At 51.7% G+C, this 22,878-nt stretch overlaps 1 protein-coding gene across 1 annotated transcript; it reads left to right on the top strand.

The window, feature by feature from the left end:
* Positions 1-1,810: 1,810 nt before the first annotated feature.
* LOC138817128 (uncharacterized) lies at positions 1,811-21,679 on the top strand. Its single transcript, XM_070007514.1, has 16 exons — positions 1,811-1,875; positions 4,032-4,162; positions 6,874-7,090; positions 8,524-8,628; positions 9,549-9,680; positions 10,654-10,738; positions 10,862-10,925; positions 11,201-11,286; positions 11,821-12,006; positions 14,599-14,646; positions 15,497-15,649; positions 16,598-16,665; positions 16,869-16,914; positions 17,697-17,760; positions 19,560-19,639; positions 21,554-21,679. Exons 2-16 carry the CDS (start codon positions 4,054-4,056, stop codon positions 21,581-21,583), a joined length of 1,473 nt encoding a protein of 490 aa, XP_069863615.1. The 5' UTR covers positions 1,811-1,875; positions 4,032-4,053; the 3' UTR covers positions 21,584-21,679.
* The last annotated feature ends 1,199 nt before the right edge of the window (positions 21,680-22,878 follow it).

Below are 22,878 nucleotides of genomic sequence, written 5' to 3' on the forward strand. Positions count from 1 at the left end.
CCATGGTCTCTATCCTGTCATGACTGTCTCTGCGGGCTGCCTGAGGTCTTCTGAGCATGCGGGATAGGGGTTCCCAGGGTCTGGGGGACAGGGCGGATCTCTGGTCCTGACACCTTGTGGTCTCAGTGAAGGAGTCTCTGTTTCTGCTCGGAGGCCAGCAGCTCATCATCCCAGCCAAGCAGGGACATGGGGACCCTTCTCCAAATAGCCCTGGCCATGGCTCTCCAGGACCTCATTCCATGAGGTTCATTCCCTGAACCCCAAGGAATGGAGGCGGGGACAAGATGAATGACCTCAGGCAATACAATGATTCCCAGTGGCCCCACCAAGGCAGCCCCGTGGACCTCCAAGCCCACCTCCCCTTCTTCCCCAGTGTCTCCCAGGATAGGCCCCAAGATCATCCACACTCAAGGCCTTGTCTCACAGTCTGCTTCTGGGGACCCCAGGCCACAACACCCTTTTGCTCTGCGCAGGTAATGCTTGCAGGTCCTTCCAGACTGACAGACAGACCCTCCTCATCCCATTTCCCTAAGGCTCTGCTCTCACTCCCACTCAACAGAGAAACTGAGGCTCAGCAACTCACACCACTGCCAAGCATCCCCAGGCAGTATCCATCTGTCACCCCCAACACACACACGCGCGCACACACACACACACACACACACACACAGAGGAGTTCTCTTCCACACTGGCCTACTTCTGATGGGGTAGGGGACCGGGAGCATCTGCCTTCTTTCTGGACAAGGGGAGAAAGCCCTCACTTCTCTTCTTTCTTAGGTGCAGCAGCAACAGCACAGAGAATCATCATTGGTGTCTCATCCTGTATGTCATCCTCCCTCCCAGAAATCATGATGGCCTTGGTCTCCAGAAGAGACCACCCAGGCCTCACCTATCTGGTCCTGAGCCAGCCTCCAGTCCATCCAGAGTGGGACAACTGAGGAGGATTGACCATGCCCAGCCTGGGCTCTAGGCTCCCTGTGTGATTATCATTCCCATTGTACAGATCAACAAACTGACACGCATCAGCAGTTGGTGTCTCAGGAAATGTGTGCCCTTGTTACTCAGTGAGGTAGCAGAATGCTCCACACAGCTCCAGCCAAACCTTTCCCTCTCTTCATTTAGAGGCCAAATTTCAGAAGGGAAGGGAGGCTTCACACTCTCCCTCATATCCTGTTTGTTGCCCAGGGATTCAGGTGGCTACTCCAACCCAGAGCCTTTCTCTGTGCCACACAGAGAAATACGACATGGTGAAGACACAGCCAGCAGAAGTCAGATGAACCCACAACCTTTAACCTATAGACTAACCCAAAACATCCAGGCTTTCATGACTCTGAGATAGTAAACTGCCTCACCAGCTAGCCATGGTAGTTTACACCTGTAATCCCAGCCAACAAACAAACACAGGGCATGGAAAGAGTGGTCAGTCCCTCTCCTCTCCCTTGCTCTTCTCCACCTCAATCCCCTCACCCTCACTCCTTGAGGTCCCACAACTACCATTATTATTACCAGCCTCCTCTTCCACCCAGAGGCCCCAGGCCATATAGCTATGGTGTACAAAGGAGAAAGGACCTGCCTTTAAAGCCACAGGCCCAGCCTACTTCCTCCTTGGGGTCCTGGCCAGGGACCCAGAGCCAGTGCCCCCAGGCCTCAACACTGGGTCCTGTCTGTTCTGGCACAATGTCCCTCGCCATCCAGTGCCAGGAGACCCCGCCTCTTTCCTCTGAAGACTCCCGTGGTCAGCAGACCCTGGCAAGGGGGTGGACTTCCTGCCCCCGTGGCCACCCTGTACTAAAGAACTCTTGGTATAAAAGTTGTCCTTCTGGGCCACTGAGACAGAGGCCTGCAGAAGTTTTGGACAGCCCTGCTCAAGAAGAGGTAAGGACGAGGAGACCCATTTGGGCATTTCTCAGCTACTTTTTGAGCAGCCACAATGACATGTGGGGCTGCTTGCCTAGATTCTTATCATCAGCCACCCTAGGTTCAAATCCCAGGGCTGCCACTTACTATATCACTTACTATTTCGCTTTGCCTTTCTGAGCTCAATTTCCTCATCTGCCAAGTGGGGCTCAGACGCCATGGAACCCACAGCAGTGAGGACTTAAGGATGTGGCCATCGGGTGTGTGACATGTAATAGGGACTTTGGAACTACTTCAAACTAGGGTAGAATTGCCTAGGGCATAGGCCCAGAGTTCAGGCCTCAGGACTGGCATAATCTTACCAGACACGCAGCAAAGGTCAAAGCTATGTACATATGACCATATAAGATGATGCGAGGTGAAATGAAACCCAAGATAGGGACACAGAAGTTTTTTCTTTGTCACTGTTGTTTTTAATGTACTATGTGATTTTTTGTTTCTTTTGTATGCTCTTCCCCCATGGTATAACCCCTGCTGTCACTGTATTTGATTCCAGTGCCTTGCATCTGGTATATACATTTTTCTAATTTGGGGAGGGGAAGGGAAATAACAAAATGCTGAAATAAGGATACAGGTTGACCCATTATAATAATGAGATGTACAAGACACAACGTTGAAAATGAACTTTATAACTGGGGGGGTGGGCGGGGCAGAGACGGAGGGGTTGGGGAGGTGGGGAGGGAAGGGATAGTAGGGGAAAAACAAAGGAGAGGGTAACAATGTTCAATAGGAAATGTACTCGTTACCTTACTCATGTAACTGTAACCCCCCTGTACAGTATCTTTACAATAAAAAAATTAAAAAAAAAAGAATTGCCTAGGGCAGACACAGGGAGGGACTTGACTTGGGTCAGGATAGTTTTTTTTTTTTCAAAAAAAAAATAATAATAGGGGCTGGGAATGTGGCTTAATGGTAGAGTGCTTGACTAGCATGCATGAAGCCCTGGGTTCTATTCATCAGTACCACATAAACAGAAAAGGCTGGAAGTGGCGCTGTGGCTCAAGTGGTAGAATGCTAGCTTTAAGTACAGAGAAGTTCAGAGACAGGGCCCAGGCCCTGAGTTAGAGCCCCAGGACTGGCCAAAATAAATAATTAGTAATAATAATAATAATGATAAGGCAGAATCAAACCTAGGCTAGGAGTAGGACTAGAGGTAGAATGCAAGAGCAGTCCAGAAATTAGAAATTACACAGTCCCAGGGCTGGGAAGGTGGCTAAGTGGTAGAGCGCTTGCCTTGCATGCATGAGGCCCTGGGTTCAATTGCTTAGCACCACATAAGCAAAAAAAAAAAGCCGGAAGTGGCACTGTGGCTCAAGTGGTAGAGCGCTAGCCTTGAGCTGAAGAGCTGAGGGACAGCGCCCAGGCCCAGAGTTCAGGCCCCACGACCGGATTTTAAAAAAAGAAATTTCACAGTCCCAAATTTTCATATGCAAAAGCAAATGAAGAAACAAAGTTGTCTTTTGTTTCCTAATTTAATCACTGTTGGAGTCCCTTGTTTTTTGTATGGGCTGGAGATGGAACCCTGGACCTCATGCAAGCTAAGCAAGCATTGTCCCATCAAGGTGGCTCCTCAGCCCTTGATCCTTATTGGGTGGACCCATACGCCACCAGGTCCTGGAATTGGGACATTCCTTCCTCACTCTACAGCAAGCCCAGAGCCCCTGCTGCAGCCTGTAGGGCCCGCTGTGCCTTTTCAGCCATCGGGCAGGGTTGAGGGTCTGCTGGTAGGAGCCGGTACTGACTGATGGGGCTGGTTGAAATACTTCCCTGCTACTCGGGAAAGACCCCTGCTTTGGGGGGAGAGGGGGAGTGGCCTGCCACCCCAGCTACCATGCATGCCCTTTTGACATTCCCCCACCCCAAGGATAGCCACGTGGGCTTGCTTAGTAATGAGTCCTTTGCATGCCACACCCTGCGATGGTCCCTGCCCCACAGATGGGAAAAGCCACACCGGAAGGGGCAGAGCCCAGAGGATGGGGAGGGAGGGAGCTTCCAGCCAGCCCAGAGAGACACAAGCACCCAGGTGTGGTGCAGAGACAGGGAAGCTGAGATAGGGCACCGGGCAGGGCTGAACAGAGAACATGGCTATCCAAGCTCTTACCTCTGTGTCCCAGGTCCTGAGTCCTAACCAAAAGGATGCTGCTGTTGTGGGGGCCGCTGCTATGCTGGGTGCTGCTGCCCCAAGCCCAGGGGGAAGCCCACAGTATCCTCTTCCTGAGGATCAGCACCACTAAGCTGCAGACAAGTAAGGGACTTCTTTCCTTTCGTGCACTTTGTATTGTTATTATAAAGGTGATGTACAGAGGGGTTACGGTTACATAAGTCAGGTAAAGAGTCCATTTCTTTTTGGACAATGTCTCCCCTTCCCTCGCTCTCTCCCAGTTTTTCCCTCCCATCCCCACCCACAAGTTGTATAGCTCGTTTGTAATACAGTGTCCAGTGAGTACCGCTGCTGCATTTGTTTACCCTTTGACCCTCCATTTCCGTGCCTCCCCCTATCCTCCCAAAGACAGGTAAACAAATAAACAATTCAAAAGGAGAAGAAAACAAAAACAGCAATGAAGAATCAACCTCTCATTTCCATTTCCTGGAGATCATTTTGATAAATATTCTTTTTTTTTTTTTTTTTTTGGTCGGCCTGGGCGCTGTCCCTCAGCTCTTCAGCTCAAGGCGAGTGCTCTACCACTTGAGCCACAGCACCACTTCTGGTTTTCTGGTAGTTAATTGGAGATAGGAGTCTCATGGACTTACCTGCCTGGGCTGACTTTGAACCACGACCCTCAGATCTCAGCCTCCTGGGTAGCTAGGATTACAGGCATGAGCCACCAGTGCCTGGCTTGATAAATATTCTTTTATCTGATCAGATGCACATAGGCATTATGCCTTTGTATTCTTCTCCTAAGGGTCTCCTCCTTTGGTCTCACTGTGTATGAATGCCTAGAGTCATGTCTCAGTGTATTTTTTTTTAACCATCCAGTGTGTTTACTTGAAGAGTTAGAGGCACATGCTAGCTAAAGGGCAAGCTGTGAGAAGCAGGAACTGGAGAAGGTTAGAAGGGACAGCACGGCCTCCCGCTCATTCAAGGCCTTGCCTCCTCGGACCTGGGCCTCACCAGCCACCGAATTCATCTGCCCACACCCACAGCTGACCCTGTTCTTTCCCTGATTATGTGAACCTGGTGCTGGTGGCTCAGCCTGGAAGCCTAGCTACTCAGGAGGCTGAGATCTGAGGATCAAACTTCAAAGCCAGCATGGGCAAGAAAGTCTATGAGACTCTCATCTCCACTTCACCACCAAAAGCCAGAAGTGGAGTTGTGGCTCAAGTGGTAGAGCACCAGCCTTGAGTGAAAAAGCTAAGCGACAGTACTATGAGTTCAAGCCCCTGGACCAGCGCATGCCTATGTGCATGTACGTGTGTGTGCACGCACACACACACACACACATTTGTGAGGTGTCCTCAGGAGAACCTCCAAGGTCTTTTTCCTGACTCCCAAAGCCAGCCTCTCTGATCTCTTCCCTCTCGTAGCTCTTCATCTCTCCCCCTCCCCCAAAGACTTCCCAGCTTGCTCCTCAGCTCAGGCTGTTCCTTCTGCAGAACAGACTCCTCAGTGTGGTGTGACCTGTCTGGGATGGCAAAGTCCAAATGTCCCTCATCCGGAAGTCCACTTTCCTGGCAACAGTACTTCCACAGCCTTCTAGTGAAGCCTATTCTAGAGGGCCCATCCAAGCACAATGTACCTGTTGTCCTGTCGGGTTGTCTGTCTGCTGCTTTCCCTCACTTAGGGTTATGAGTCGTCCACCACACTCCAGTCCCCATATCTTTCCATGTTGTAAATGCACCAAGCCCATAACCACCTCAGGACCTTTGCATGTCTACTGCTGCCTCTGCCTACAGGGTTCCCCACCACCAGGTCATTTAGGAATGGGTTCTCTCACTTCCTTCAGCTCTCCATTCAGAAGCCTTCTAAAAGAGACCCTTCCTGACTCCTCGTCTAAAACAGACTCTCCTTACCTGGTGTGCTGGGGCTCAGCTATATTTTACATTCACTGATCATTGCCAAAAATTGCTTTGCTTGCTGACCTGAGTGCTAGACTAACTTTCTGACTACAAGGTAGACTCTGTGAGGACTGTGAGGATAGGAGCCACACCGCTTGAGTTCCCCAAGCCCAAGAGAATAAGCACTTAAGAACCACCTGGGAGCTGGAGAGTGGGGGATCAGGGTGTGGGGCCAGCCCAAACAAAAAAATATTGGCCAATGGCTTAGCATAGTGGCTAGTGCCTGTCATCCCGTTGACAGAAAGCAACACAAGTAAGAGGATGGCAGTCTAGGCCAAAACAGGCATAAAGCATGAATAACTAACACACATAGGACTGGAGGTGTGGCCTACCTAACAAGTATGAGGCTATGAGTTTAAACCCCATTACTACAAAACAGTGTGCGTGAGAGCGTGGGAGGGAAGGAGGAGGGGGAGTGAGTGAGCCAGAGGGGGGGAAGGGGAGAGAGGGAGGGAGAGAGAAGCACTCAGCAGGTTCTGGCAGGTGGTCAGGCAGGAGATTGAGACGTTGCTCTCAAATTAATAGCGAAGGCCAGGTGCCAGGGGTTCACACCTGTCATCCTAGCTACTTGGGAAGCTGAAATCTGAGGATCGCAGTTCAAATCCAGCCCAGGCAGGAAAGGCCATGAGACTCTTTATCTCCAATTAACTACCAGAAAACCAAAAGTGGAGCTGTGGTTCAAAGTGGTAGAGCACTAGTCTTGTGCAAAAGAGCTCAGGGACAGTACTCAGGCCCTAACCGACAAAGTAATAGTAATAATAATAATAATAATAATAATAACTAAGGACTTCTTGCTGAATGGCTGTCTTAATTGCCTTCTGGGAGCCAGCATTAGTGGGTGTTTGCTGAATGACTGAATGAAGGCTAACAGCCCCCACTGAGGAAGGCTTGTGTCCTCAGACATTTCAGACCTGTTAGAGAAGCATGAGGTCCTGGGCGGCATGGTGAGGATGCCGGTGCTGGGGGCCACAAGCAAGGGCGTGCCTGTGCTGCACCGCCTGCCCTTCGTCAGTGACGACCTCTCCAACAAGAAAGGGGGACTGGACCTGTCACTGGTCAGTGATCTGCTCTCCGGGAGGAAGTTCCCAGTGCTGGAGGAGCTGCTCCAGGCTGGCGGGTGAGTGACCAGCCAGGCCGCCCCCCAAACTCTGTTCTCCCTCAGGAGACGGATGTGTCCTTGAGCCCTGGTTCTCCTCCCATCCCATGAAACAGCCAATGTCTCCGGAGCATGTCCAAGGCCTCAAGTGCACAAGTGTCTCCTTACCATTCTCCTCCCCTCTCCAGTCAGCCCGGCACCCCCCCCGCCCCCGCTACACCTGGGTTTGCAAACTTGAATCATGTTCCTAAAAATATGTTTAGTGAATTGAATTAGACGGGGCAGGGTCCTGTGTGCAGCCCACAGATGGCCTGGGGTCCATCCCGGGCTAGAGCAGGGACAGCCCGGTCCCACCCATGTCAGCAGACTGCAGGGGATGAAAAGTCAGGCTGCTGGGCTGAGGGGTGCTGCCCAGAGAAGCTTAAGGGAAGCCCAGCCATGCCATCACCTCAAACTGATCACAAGCACTGGGGCCTAGGCAGTCATGTCCCAGCTCCTCCTGCAAGCCAACTCCAGCCCAAGGTGTCGAAAGACAAAAGGAAGCCCTATGTAGTCTCTCCTGGTCATTCTTAAAACTTCCTCCAGCCTGCTGAGGTGGAACCTTCCTGAAAGTTCCATGCTGGGGGACAGGATTTCCTCCATATTAAGAGTGTGTGCCTTGCTGGGCGCTGGTGGCTCATGCCTGTAATCCTCTCTACTCAGGAGGCTGAGATCTGAGGATTGTGGTTCAAAGCCTGCACAGGCAGGAAACTCCATGAGACTCTTATCTCTGGTTAACCACCATAAAATCGGTAGAGCACTTGCCTTGAGCTGAAGAGCTCAGGGACAGTGCCCAGACCTAGAGTTCAAGCCCACGACCAACAACAACAACAAAAGAGTTTTGCCACCTGCACCAGATAAATGGCCAGCTTATACTGAACACCCTCGAAGCACAAGCTCCGGGAGCTCAGGGAGATGCAGGAGCTGAGATCACAGAAGAAGAAGGTTCCAGATGTTCAGCAGAACCCACAGGTCCTGCCAGGAAAGCAGAAGGACTGCCAGCCACCTTGCTCGCTTCCTTATTTGTGTTCTTTGTGGGTTTTGGTTTTGTTCGGTTGTGTTGGCTTTCTGGAGTTTCTGTGTTTGGTTTTGGTGTTGGTCTTTTTGCTTATTTTTTGCAGTGCTTGCTGGAGCCTTGGCCAAGCAAGCATTCTACCACTGAGCCACATTCTCAACCACAGCGGTGTGGCCTTGAACTCACATGCGTGAGATGTGGAGACCACTCCTCTGCCATTTCCTGTCTTAGACAGGACAACCCCAGAGAACACAGAAGGGAAGGGACTGTCTGGGTCTTCCAGGCTTGGAAACTGGCCCAACGATCCACAGCTGGATTGAGGGCCATGCTGTCCCATAGCCATTCTTACCTCCTCTCCTGCAATCTCCTGCCACACCAAAACACCCCATGCTTCTTCCAGGCTTGTCATAGAAGATGCCCAAGGACCTGAGATCACCCTGGACATCCTCAGTGACAGCCTGCTGCAGGTCACCTTGCGCTGCAAACTGTATCTGTCACTCCAGGAGTAAGTACACTGGGGGTCAGGCACCATGCCCTGGGGTCCCAGACACCCCAGCTTCTTACTGCCATGCAACCAGAAGCAGACAAGCAAGGCCATCAAAATCCATGAGAATGCTTGGCGCCAGTGGTCTCACGCCTGTAATCCTAGCTATTCAGGAGGCTGAGATCTGAGGATCCTGGTTCAAAGCCAGCCCAGGCAAGAAAGTCCATGACTCTTCTCCAATTAAACACAAATAAGCCAGAAGTGAAGCTGTGGCTCTGGTGGTAGTACAAAAGCTCAGGGACAGTGCCCAGGCCCAGAGTTCAAGCCCCAGAACCACCACCAACAACAACAAATCCACAAGGATGACAATAATCTTCTCCACTTGGGCATGTTTCTGAGCTATTTTACTTCTGGGGAAGCTGAGGCATGGAATGGGATTGAGCCCGGCCCACGATCACTCAATGAATGAATAGCAAAGCTGGGATAAGACCTTCTGTTGCCTATACTGTGTAGGGCAACAGAATGTCAAGCAGGCAGATGGGTACCTGGGCACTGCCAGGATGGCCTGAGCCAGGGCTGGGCGAGCTCCCCATGCATCCTGGCTCTTCCTGGGCTGGGCCACCCTGGGCCTCAGTTTCTCATATGTCTTATGTCTTTGATGGAGACCTGAACTAAAAATGTCTCTGCTCTCTACTGTAATTGTGACAGTTCACATGTGGCCTCCTGGGGCCTGTAGCACTTGCCTATCTCAGCCTTAGCCCCAAGCATTCGCCACCCTGTAGGATGGTGGCCCAGTGCTGTCACATCTCCCCACGTTCTCATTCCATGGTTTAATGAGCTTTCCTTGAATGCCAGCCTTGCAGGAGACAGCCACTAGCAGTGGCTTCTGGCATCAAGCGGGAGCCCTGGCTTGGAGCCCATGACCCCTCTGTCCCCCACAGGATCCTGTGGCTCAAAATCATCAAGAACATCCGCATTGGGATACGGCTAGAACAGGTAGGGAACAAGACCCAAGTGGCCCTTGAGGAATGCCATGCACCCCCTGGATACCTGGATATTGAGATTCTCCAACAGTGAGTTACCTGAACCCCCACCCCCACTGGCCAGGGCAGACACTGGGCCTCCCTCATCGACCTGCTCAGGGCAGGCCCTGGGGTGGCCTTGCCCCCACCCAGCCCAGGAGTCCACACTGACCAGGGCTCCTCCAAGGCTGAAGACCATGCATGCTGCTCCACAGAGCAAGTGATGCTGCAGCCATCACTGACCCACACCCCAGCCTCTGCTTGGCCACCTCCTACCACGGGGTCCTGGCCAGGCCATTTGTGCCTCCGTTTCCTCACCAGTAAAATGAGATGGCACTCAGCACCCAGGTGGCCTGGGATAGCACAGGGAAGAAATGAGCTGACCTGTGTGTGTGTGTGTGTGTGTGAGAGAGAGAGAGAGAGAGAGAGAGAGAGAGAGAGAGAGAGAGAGAGAGAGAGAGAGAGAGAGAGAGAGCCATCTAAAGGGACCACTGTCAACCATTCTTATATTCACCTAGCATAGACCCTCTTCTGTAAGCTCCCCATGCTGGTGAGGTCTCTTCCTGATTTAAAGGCCTAAAAACTTTTATCAAAGAGAAATGAAGAGGCAGAGTTATCAAAAGAATCAGGAAGAAATGTTCAGGATAGAAAAAGGAAAAAGGGAAGAAGAAAAGAAGTAGAAAGGGGAAGAAGGAAGGAAGGAAGGAAGGAAGGAAGGAAGGAAGGAAGGAAGGAAGGAAGGAAGGAAAGGAAAGGAAGGAAGGAAGGAAGGAAGGAAGGAAGGAAGGAAGGAAGGAAGGAAGGAAGGAAGGAAGGAAGGAAACAAGAGAGAGAGGAAGGGAAGGAAGCAAGCAAGCGAGTGAGTGAGTGACCCCCCCCCCACTCCCTTACCAGGCCCAGGGCAGGCTTTCCTTGGCCCTGCCCCTCCTCTGCTTTCTGACCTAGACCTCGTGTGTGTGCGCCCCTCCCTCCTGTGCCTGCAAGGTGCAAGGTGTGTCAGACTCTACCGATTGCCCCTCCCCAGGACAGACTCCCTGCTGCTGAACAAACTTCTGCAGTTGCTGTCCAACGTCCTGGACAAGTTCCTGCCCTACCTTCTCCAGAAATTGGTGAGCTGCCTGCCCTTGCTGCGCCCCCCACCCCCGCCCAGGAAGAGGTATGGCACCCCTCCGCCCCCAGAGAATACTGCTCAAGCTCCCCCGACACCAGCAGGACACCCTATCTTCCTCCAGGTGTGCCCCACAGTCACAACCCTGATCAAGTTGCTGCTGGAAGACCTGCTACATATCTCTCTGCGTATGTTGTTGCTGCAGCTGGGGCTGCAGTGGGGGCTGGTCTGCCCCGCCGCGGCTGTATGTCAGGTGACATTTCAGGGTCCAGGATTAGGACAGGGGAATAAGACTACCTTGGCCCACAAGGAGCCTGTTTTCTGATAAAGGAGGAAAAGGGGTGACATAGCTTGGGACTCCTCTGAGCCTCAGTTTCCCTGTCTGTGAAGTGGAATTCATCACAGGCACTCCCGCAGCTGTCCTTTGCCCTGGCTGCACCCCAAATTCATTTCTACATTGTAGCACCCATCATTGAGGGCCCCAACGACTTCCAGTACTATGTGACCAGCACAGAGTTCACAGAGGAGGCCGTCCTGATGAGAGTCCTGGTGAGCTGGCTATGCACAGTCCGGGATGGCTGCTGGGCTGGAGGAGCACAGGCGGGGAGAAAACAAAATGGCGCATCTAGAGACAGGAGGAGGAGGAGCAGGTCAAGGATGTGCAAAGGAAGACTGAGCATGGGGAGACTCCTGGGTCCAGAGCTCTCATGCTGAGCTGCCTGTCCATCCTGGGCCAGCAAGGGAAGGTCTGGACCAGAGGACAAGGCAGGTCACTCAGGAACAGCTAGGCCATCTAACAATAACAACAAACAAGAAGCTTCCAGATAGGGAGACGGAGGTCTGTCCATGCTCCCTGCCATTCTGTGGAAGGACAGGAGGTGGGGATGGTGGGAGGCCAGTGGGATCCGGAGTGAGTGGCTCTGTCTCCCTGGGCCTCGCTGTCCTCCCCTGTCCAGGGGTGACGGTGCTGGCTCGCATCTCCGCGAGCTGCTAGGAGGTGGCATCCATGGCGCTCAGCCCAGACCCAGGGCGTGATGAGTCCCAGCTATAGTGACCATCACCTCTTCCCTCATGTCTCTGAAGCTGGTGACACCCTGTGGCCCAGACCAGCCAGCTCCACGGGCTGAACCTGCTCCGTCCGTGTCCCTCCCACGACTCTCCCAGGGCAGCATGGCAGACCTGGTGTTCGGGCTGGAAGTCTATAATAACCTACTGCGCTGCCTCTGCGCCCGGACCCACGTGGCCCCCGTAGACTCTGTGAATGAAATAGTGAGTGCTTGGGGGGTAGGGAGGAGAGCCCCCCCAACACACACACACACACACACACACAAACACACACACACACACAAACACACACACACACACAAACACACACACACACCACACACACACACACACCACACACACACACACACACAAACACACACACCACACACACACACACAAACACAAACACACACACAAACACACACAAACACACACACAAACACACACACCACACACACACACAAACACAAACACACACACAAACACACACAAACACACACACAAACAAACACACACACACACACAAACACACAAACACACACACACACACACAAACACACACACACAGCCCTCCTGCTTCTGCTTGTCACAGCAGGAAGCCAAGGCCCAGCAGATGCTTTTTCTCACTAGACCCACATTAGCCACTCCCCCTCCCCTCCAGCCCTCTCTATAACCCTCATCCCCCCTCTGCTCACTTGCTTGTTTCTTCCTTCCTTTACTTATGTATTTATAGTTGTCCTACTAGAGTTTGAATTCAGAGTCTGGCACTAGCTTGATCGCTGCTCTACCATATGAGTCATACCTGCAATCCTGTTTTTACTGGTTATTTTATGGATATCTTAACGGGTTTTATGGATTTTTTTTCCTGCCTAGACTGGCTTTGAACCATGATCCTCCAGATCTCAGCCTCCTGAGTAGCTAGGGTTACAGGTGTTAGCCATTGGCACTAGCTGTTTTGTTTTGTTTTGTTTTGCTGGGGAGCAAACCCAGAGCTTTAGGCATGCTAGGCAAATGTTCCACCATTGAGCTACATCTCTAATACCCCTCCCTTTGTTGTGGTTGTTGGTTGTTGAACTTAGAGCCTGGGCACTGTCCCTGAGCCTTTGTGCTCAAGGCTAGCATTCTGCCACTTTGAGCCACAGCGCCACTTCCCGTTCTCTGGTAGTTGATTGGAGATAAGAATCTCACTGACTTTCCTGCCTGGGCAATTCTCAAATCCCAGCCTCCTGAGTAGGATAACAGGTGTGATCCATCAGTACCTGGCCATTAAAAAAAAAAATAGAGACATGAGGTGTGTAAGCACTAGGCCCACCTTTAATCCTCAGCTCCACCCAAAACTGTTGGCTCCTCCCTCTCTCCACCCAGACCCACCTGAACTCCCATCTACTTCACTTCCTACCCTCAAACCCTGCTGCTACCTATGCACTCTCTCTCTCTCTCTCTGGGGCAAATATGGCTCCTCTAATAAACCTTGTACTAATCTTTCTCCTGTTCCTGCCTGCCTCCGAGTGGTCCCCTGGGATGGATGTGAGGGATCCTTTCAAGGTGGACTTTGCTTTTTACTTCATAATTTTCTGCAATTATTTGTGCTTTTCAAAACTCAATGGGAACCTGTAGGTCATGTTTATAATCCTAGCTAATTAGGAGGCTGAGATCTGAGTATCAAGGTTCAAAGACTAGACCATGAAGGAAAGTCAGTGAGACTCTTATCTCCAATTAACTACCAAAAAAGCTGAAAGTGAAGGCAGCTGGGGAAGGAAGATCTGTGTGACTCTTATTTCCAATAAACTATTTTAAAAGCCAGAAGTGGAGCTGTGGCTCAAGTGGTACAGTGCCAGCCTTGAACAAAAAAGCTCAAGGACAGCACCCAGGCACTGAGTCCAAGCTCCAGTACCAGAAAAACTCAATGAAGTTTGGCACAGGTGGCTGACATCTGTAATCCAACTTGGGAGGCTGAGATCTGCAGAATGGTGGATGAAAGCCATCCCAGGCACAAAAGTCAATGAGGCTCTGTCTCCAGTTAACCAGTAAATGACAGAGTGGAAGCATAGCTCAAGTTGTAGAATACCAGCTGTCTACAAGCAAAGGTACAAGGCCCTGAATTCAAGCCCTGGAACCAGCACGGCACACACATGCACAAAACCAATGGAATGGAGCTGAGGGGAGAGCTCAGTGGTGTAAAGCCTGAGCTTAGCATGTGAGGGGGAGGCCCTGGGTTCCAGCCCAGCACCAAAAAAAAAATAATAATAATCCACAGATCACAAGTAGATGAAAAAAATTATACCTGTAATCCTAGCTACTCGGGAGACTGAGATCTAAGGATTGTGGTTCAAAGCCAGCCCAGGCATGAAAATCCATGAGACTCTTATCTCTAATAAACTCAGAAAAAGCCAAAAGTGGCACTGTGGCTCAAGTGGTACAGCACTAGCCTTGAGCAAAAGAAGCTCAGGGACAGCACCCAGGACCCTGAGTTCAAGCCCCACTATCAACAAAACAAATTCAATAAAATAAACAGGGGAAATTATTCATAAAAGAATCTAGGTGATGAACATGTAACCATTCTCTTATTCCATTTTTGCACTAAAATAGTGGGAGATGACCAGCAGGTGATCATCATTATCATTATTCAATAATGATGATAATTTAATAACAACGATCATCATCATCATTAAATCATGATCGTCATTATCATTAAATTAACCTTTGCACACAAATCATAATGGTGGGAGACAGTTCTACTACCGTGTCCCACCCCACCTGCCCAAAATACACCTGAGGCCTCTCAAGGCTAACACGTATCTCCCCTTCTTCCAGGCTGCCAACCTCATGAAGCTGCTGTCAGTGAGGGAGCCTGGGCTCAAGGTGAGTGTGAAGCCAGCCCCTTTCCCAACCTGGAGCCCATCAGCTCAGCCTGGGAGGGTGGCGGAGGGCCCACAGCTGTGCTCCGCTTTCCTTCTGTGGACTGCGGAAACCGCTGCATCCGAGTGGCAGCGTGGTGAAGCACCTAAGGCACTGAGCATGCTGCCCATGACTGTCACCGTGACGGTGGCTCACCATTGAACAAGACCCTCACCTGCCAAGGCATACCTAGCCAACAGGGGGCAGGGCAGGGCAGGTGTGCCGCCGGCCCCCTCCCATAACCTGCACTGTCACCCCTTTTTATAGGGTGAGCCCTAAGGCTCAACCGAATGACATGGTTTACCCAAGCTCACATTAAGTGACAGGAAGTGTCAGGATTTGAACCCAGGACCTGACTCCAAAGTCAGAGGTCAATGCCTGCTCCAATGGCCCTTAGAATACAACACTGCTGGACAATGACAATAGTATACCAGTTAATATGTATATAGCATCGCTGGGTGCTGGGTTTGTTCCTAAGTGCTGTTGACTCACTTTATCCTCATAATGCAAACCTTCTGGGGATAGTTGCACTTCCTACCCCTGTAAATCAGGGGAAATTAAAACATAGAGAGGTTAAGAAACTTATTGCAGGCCATACAACTTGCAAGTGGTAGAGCTGGGACTTAGTTCCAAACACCTACGTTCTTACCTCCCACACGTGCCCAGGACAAGGAGCCTAGGGTCTCTCTTTGAAGCACAGTCACGTGGGGAGTGGCTGCCGAGCTGGAAGGAGATGCCGCTGCCCTCCCCATGGGGGCTGAGGGAAAGCCACCTTCCACCTCTTCCCCTCCTCTTCTGCTTCCACCGCAAGCAGGCTTCTAATCAGTCCACAGAGAACTTGGACCTGGTCATCCGTGCCCAGGATCCACCTACAGTCCACCTTGATGGCCGCAGGGCCACCGTGACCCAACAGGGCTCACTGCTTCTGCTGGGGCCCAACGCCACCTCCTCCAACTCAGTTTCCTGGGTGAGTGACACTGGGAGGTCTCTGTTCCACAGGGGTCAAAGGGCCCTCCTGCTGGGAGGGTCCCTCTGGGTCTGACTGGGGATCAGCACGGGGGAGGGGCAGTGTCACCTTCGTGCCATCTGCTAACCTGTTGAGACACCCGAAAAACCCCGGGGGTCCCCCAAGGACTCCCCAGCAGCCACAGTGTCTCACCTGAAGACCTCATGCTATTGCTGTTGGTGCCTAGGGCAGTGCACTGTATGCCCTGGGACCCTTCAAAATTCAGGAAGTGGAGCTGTGGCTCAAAGTATAGAGAACAAGCATTGGGCAAAAGAGCTCAGGGACAGCACCCAGGCCCTGAGTTCAAGCTCCATTAATGACAATAATAACAACAATAATAATGATAGTTATTATCACTATTATGATCCAAATAATATTTATAGCTGGGCACTAGTGGCTCAGAGGCTACCAATCCTAGCCACTGAGGAGATTGAGATCTGAGGATCACAGTTTGAAGCCAACCCAGGCAGGAAAGTCCATGAGACTCTTACCTCCAATTAACCACCAAAAAAATAAAAAACTAGAATAGAGCTGTGGCTCAAGTGGTGGAGTGCCAGCCTTGAGTCAAAAAGCTAAGAAACAGTACCGAGGCCCTGAGTTCAAGCCCCAACACTGGCACCAAAAAGAGAGAGTGAGGGGGGGAGTGTTCTATGGCTGGTAGTCATGATCCCAGCACCAAGTGGCTTGCCAAAGGCAATGACTCCTCCAAGCTGAGCCTGCTCTCATGCCCAGCCTTCTCAGCTGCTAGGCCCCAATGCCCCCTCCCATGGCAAGGCCTGGTCTGCACATGATGAAGCAGCAGCCACCACAGAGTTGGAATAGAGGGGCCAGCGCTGAGCACCTGCTTATGAGGACTGAAAGTCAGGCCTCTCTCCAGCCCAGCTCTGAGTTCATTTCAACCCCTCACAGCAACTCCTTTCAAAAGCTGTATTTTCCTCCAAAGATCAGAAGCTGGAGCTCCAGTTTAATCCACACAGGTGAAGATGGTTTTTGATTTGGGATGTTCAGAAAAAGTAAAGGGGAGGGGGAAAGGAGAGCAGATTCCATGGGGGCTGTCCTCAGGATGGACAGCTGTTAGGTGGGAGGGAGGGTTAGGGCTCTGACCTGCAGCTCCCTGAGCCCCTGCCCCCTGCCCCCAAACTGCTGTCCTGATTTATATATGACCTCTGTCCTCTGGCAGGGCCAAGGTCACCCTGGGAGCTTACCCTGCTGGCCTCAAGGAGCAGGTGAGTCTCTCAGCTTTGGTCTCCAATGTGTCCAGAAGGGCTCAGGCCACTGATGTAGCCAAATCTTAAGTAGCATGTACTTTGCCTAGATGTGGGACAGAGAGAACAAGGCACAGATTTGGTTTCAGCCTTTGGGGACCTCCTGTGCTCACAAGGTGAGGGTCAGACATAGGAAAAGGAAAAGAAAGTAAGCTGTAGGGCAGGTACTGAGTGGCACTAGTCAAGGCAGAAGTGGGTGAAGCAGACTATGAACCAAGAAGTGCTGGGATGGTGGGAGGCTATGGACCCCAGGGCATCATGCATGCTAGGCAAGCGCTCCATCAGTGAGCCACACCCCCAGCCCAGCACCACCAAACTCTACCTTCCCTGTTACCTGAGACCTTCCTCCATCTCAGCCACATACCATACAAGCCACCCACCTCAGGGACAGTGCCCAGAAGATGGGCAAGAACAGCAATCTGTCCAAATCAAGGGTGAGGAACGATCCAAGTCAAGGCCTGCCTGCCCCCCCCACACACACACACCCTGATTACTCCAGGCTTGCTACCTTCATGAGCCTGCCCTCCAGTTGGCAGCTCTCAGCAGTAGGTGCCACCTGGGCCATGGTGGCTCTATCTCAGGCCCCCTAGTTTTTCCCTTTGCTAATCTGAGCAGTTGGTTCTAGTAGCCTTTCAAAGTGGCCTTCCCTGTCGTTGGCCCCTGTGGGCACTGTGGTACTCTACTGCCAACAGTCTGACTCGGCCTGCCCAGAGGAAGTGACCTTCTTTCTCCCTCCCATGCAGGAAGAAAGCCTGAAGGGCTTGCTCTTGGCCTTGCTGAAGAGGAGCTTCCTGCCCCAGCACAACAGTGAGCCGCCTCCCCTCATCCTGGCCTCATGGCCCCTAGCTCAGAGCAGTGCCCCACCAGGCCCTCAGAGTCTCTACACACAGCTGCCCTCTGCTAGGGTGGAGGAAGCCTCCAGCAGGAAGCCTGGGGCATGACTGCAAGGGGGCAGGAAAGGGCTCGAGAGAGGTGCAAGTTAGCGTTGTGCAGAATGCCAAGGGAAAGAGCGTCAGGTGAGGGGCCGCCACCTACCTCGCCCCACCTGCAGGTAAGGAAGCTCATAGAGTTCCCAGGTGGGCCTATGGCAAACGTGACCACCCAACGTGGGCTGCTCATACTCGGCTCAGGTGGAGGTCACCAGCAGGGCAGCTGTGTGTGTGTGGTTGAGGACATTAGAAGGCTGAATATTGAGATAGCAAGCCCCCTCCCCCTCTTACTCTGGGCTTCCTTGGGGGCTGACCAGGATGGGAGGAAGCCACAGCAGTTTGGGAAGTGATCCTAGGAAAATGAAGGGACTCTCTCTCTCTCTCTCTCTCTCTCTCTCTCTCTCTCTCTCTCTCTCTCTCTCTCTCTCTCTCTCTCTCTCTCTCTCTCTCTCTCTCACACACACACACACACACATACACACACACACACACACACACATGCATACATGCACACATACACACACACACAGTGCTAAAATGTTGGTAGAAACAAAATGTCTCAAAAAAAGGACTATAAAAAAGAGACTGAAGCTGGGTGCTGGTGGCTCATGTCAGTAATCCTAGCTACTCAGGAGGCTGAGATCCGAGGATCATGGTTCAAAGCCACCCGGACAGGAAAGTCCATGAGACTTTCATCTCCAATCAACCACTCAGAAAACTGGAAGTGGCTCTGTGGCTCAAGTGTTAAAGTGCTCACCTTGAACGGAAGAGCTCAGGAACATTGGCCAGGCCCAGAGTTCTAGCCAGACAACTGACAAAAAAAAAAAAAAGAGAGACTGAAAGTAACCTCAAAAACCTTAGAAATTTGCCTCTATCCATGATTAGATCAAAGAAATATTCACAAAACACTTACTTACCAAATACATGAAAATTAGTCCTTTAAAACAAGATTTTGGTAACAAATGTATGTGCCAGTATTGTGGCTTGAACTTGGGGCATGGGTCCCTTAGCTTTTTTGCCCAAGGCTGGCTCTCAGCCACTTGAGCCACAACTCCAGTTCTAGCTTTTTGGTGGTTTATTGGAGAGAAGAGTCTCACAGACTTTCTTGCCTGGGCTGGCTTTGAACCACAATCTTCAGATCTCAGCCTCCTGAGTAGCTCTAGGGTTACAGGCATGAGCTGTACTCAGCTTTCTTGCTCAAGGCTGGCACTCTACCACTTGAGCCATTCCTCCAGTTCCAAATTTTTTTTCTAATTAATTGGTGATAAGCATCTCAGATTCATTTTCCTGGGTTGGCTTTGAACCACAATATTCAGACCTGAGCCTTGGACTATAGGCATGAGCCACCAGCACTTGGCCATTTTACCCTTTTTCAGGAGCACTTTTCAGCCACTTCTCACCATTAAAGGAGAATGTTTTTCAGCAAGGAAATTCACGCCGTGGAACAGTCTCTCCACTGCTGCTGCTGAGAGCATGCTCACAGTTCTTGAATAGAATGGAGAACATTCTTCGATAGGGCTTGGGGCTTTTGGCCAGGGCTGTCTTGCAGGGAGAGGGAAGTCTACCCAGGCCCCTCCTGTTCAGGGCAGTGGAATACCAAGACTCCCCTGGCTTGGCCCAGGCAGATCGCCCTGCCCACCAGGATTCTGAGCTCCTCTCCCCCACCCCCTTTTGCAGAATGGCTCAGAGAATGTGGCCTCCGGCTGCCGCACATCAAGGGAGTCTCTTTTAGTCAAGCCCAGATGGAGTTCTCCCAGGTAGGTGCCAGGAGGTGGGAGGGAGGGTCCCGCGCCTGTGGAGGGAAAGCAGGGATGGGAGGCAGAGGCCTCTGCTCCCCCACTTACTTCCCCTCACAGCTGTGCTGGGCCGGCACCCCACTTTCAGGTGAGGAGACTGGGGTTCCAAGGGCCAGCAGGGATCTCTCAGGGAACCCGACCACAGGGCTCACGGAAAGCATCTGGGCCTTACACACGTGACGTCAGTGCTGTTGTCTTCTTCGCCCATTTTTATAGCTAAGGGAACTAAGGTTCACAGAGGTGAAGAAACCTTCCCAGTACCCAGAAATGGGTCCTCTGCCCTCAAAACCCTAGAACTCAGATGTCCTGACCCCCCAAACAGGGCTGTTGCCTCTGCTGCCTATGATCTGCAAGTAGCCCGGATGGAGGAGCCAGGGCTAGTCCTGGGTCATCAGCGAAACCCTGGGATGAGGTGGGGGCAGGGAGGGCAGCCATCACCATAGGTCAGAGCACTGAAGTGCTGCCGGTGGCTCGCTGGCCTTTCCACCTGTACAGCTGCCTTGCCTCTCCACTTCCCTCCCTTTCCTGAGGGAACACGACCCTCAGGGTGAGGGGACAAGAGCAAGGCTTAGACCCTTCTTTATCTTCCATCTTCAAAAGATCCCCAGCTAGCCAGGCTGGTGACACACGAGCTATAATGCCAGCACTTAGGCTGAGACTGGAGGATGACAAGTTGAAGCTGGCCTGGTCACACTGAGGCCCTTTTGAAGCAAGGAAAGGGAGAGAGGGAGGGAAGAGGAGAAAGAAGGAAAAGGAAGGAGGGGGAAGGGAAGGAAGAAGAAGGGGAGAAAGAGAGGGAGGGATAGAGGAAGGAAGGGAGGGAAGAAGGGAAGCAGGAATCAAGGGAAGGAAGGAGGGAGGAGGAAAGAGGGAGGGAGGGAGGAAAGAAAGAAGGAAGGGAAGCAGGAAGGAAGGAATGCAGGAAGGGAGAGGGAGAGGGAGGGAAGGAAGGAATGAAAGAAGGAAGGAGGGAAGGAAGGGATGAAAGGGAGGAAGGAAGGAAGGGAGGAAAAGTGGGAAGGAGGGAGGGAGGAAGGAAATAAGGCAGGGAGGGAGGGGGGAGGGAGAGGGAGGGAAGGAAGGAATGAAAGAAGGGCTTCAGGACCCCAAAGGTAGACCTTTGACACCCTTCCCATCACCAATCCTAACCTCAGTGGACATGAGAAGCCTGCTTTCTAGGACAGAAGAGGGAGGCACAGCCCGAGTTGCACATTGAACCCACTTCTGGCATCAGTAACCCCACCACAGCATATACCCACCCTGTGGATTCCTATAAATCCAGCCCCAGGGGATAGAGGGAAGGGAAGACCCAGGCATAGATGGGGCTTAGGGCATCCCTACAGGTAGTACAGAGGCTGGGGCTGCTCTAAATGGATGCCACCGGTGCTGGCAGCTCAGGTGCTGCCCAGGGCAGGTAGGGGCCCCTAAGAGCTCTGCAAGACAAAAAGGAGCAGAGCCAGGGCAAAGTAAGAGCTTGAACCAAGCGCAGCACCATCTCAGGACACACAGTTCACTGGCTTCCCCCCCCCCCCCAGGCTGCCTTGTACTGTTGTGTGGGTTACATACTGGACAGCCGCAGGGTGCCACTGCAACTGTCATTAGCCCAAATAACACCATGGGAACAGAGCAGTGCACACAGCCTTATGTGCTGCCCTGACTGCAGATCATTCATCCCCTGTCATCCAGCCACTCAGCCACTCTGTCTCAGGAAGAGCCCCCACGGTCTGCTCACATGCATTCCCTTCGGCTCTGGACTCTTCCTTCTTTGGGGCACAGGCATGGTCCGTCAGGAGAAGTGCTGGGAGAGCAGGCTCTGCAGGCAAGGAGGATGGGTGGGGAGTGGGGCGCAGCCTCGGCCTCTGCCTCTGTCCTCAGGTGTACATGCTGCTGACGGTCCCCGAGTAGCTGGCTCCGACCGACGGCTCATCCCTGGCCTCCAACACGCATGCTCAGAACCCCAAGTCCAAAATGGCTGTGGTCCTGATGGAATTCTCAGCTATAATAAACGTGTTTCCTGCTTGAGATGGAGTCTGGTTCTGAGTTTGTGAAGGAATCCGGTGGGGTAGTCAGGTTGTCTTGAAGAACTTTTTTTTTTTTCTTTTGGCAGTACTGGAATTTGAACTCCGGGTCTCACACTGGGTAGGCAGGTGCTCTACCACTTGGGTTATGTTCCCAGCCCTTTTGTTGCTTTGGTTTGTTGTTGTTGTTGTTGTTTTCAGTCAGTTTGCCCAGGGCCAGCCTCATACCACAACTGTCCTACCTGTGCCTCCTGCTGGCCTAATGATAGACCCATATTGTCAGACCTGGCTTATAGGTTGAGATGGGGATCTCACTCACTTTTTTGCCTTGGCTGACCTTGAACCATGATCCCACTGATCTCCACCTCCAGAATAGCTGAGATAGAAGCATTGAGCCACCACACTAGGTTCTGTCTTGAAGGATTGAAATACAAGATTCCACCACCTTTGCATAGTTCTGGTTTACTCTGGGCCACATAGTAGCCACCAGAACCAAAAAAAAAAAAAGTCCCCAGAGGAAGAAGACTTCAATGTGGGCACCACGTTTGTGACATTGTCATAGAAAAAGAATTTCAGGACCTGCTGAGGTAAAAGCCCAGTGCATTTTATTAGTAAAGGAGAGAACATGTCACATTCCAGCTAGATGTAGGCACATCTGCAAGGAGTTATGCCAAGCAGAGTCACATCGGGGTATTTATACGGGAAAGTAGGGCAGGAGAGTTAGCTTTAAAAAATCACTTAATATCTTTTTGTTCTAGACCCCTGGTATGTTTCGATCATTCTTGATGTTACAATGGTTTCTTGTTTGTTTTTATCGGTCATGGGGCTTGAACTCTGGGCCTGGGTTTGGTCCCTGAGCTCTTCAGGGACTTGAGTCATAGCGCCACTTCCAGCTTTTTCTGTTTATGTGGCGCTGAGGAATCGAACCCAGGGCCTCATGTATGTGAGGCAAGCACTCTACCACTGAGCCACCTTCCCAGCCCTGTTACAATGTTTTAACATTACTGACTTGGTCCTTAGGGATAATGTCTTGATCAATCTTTCTATATCAGAATCCAGGCAACACACATGTGTGTGTGTGTTGTGATTTTATTTTCAGAACTGGGGATTAAACTCAGGGCCTTGTGCTGGCAAAGCAGGTATTCTACCACTGAGCCCTATTTCCAGCCCTGGGTGTGTGTG

This window comes from Dipodomys merriami, unplaced genomic scaffold, assembly GCF_024711535.1.
Source record: "Dipodomys merriami isolate MVZ:Mamm:240054 unplaced genomic scaffold, mDipMer1.0.p SCAF_7, whole genome shotgun sequence".
Classification (NCBI taxonomy): domain Eukaryota; kingdom Metazoa; phylum Chordata; class Mammalia; order Rodentia; family Heteromyidae; genus Dipodomys; species Dipodomys merriami.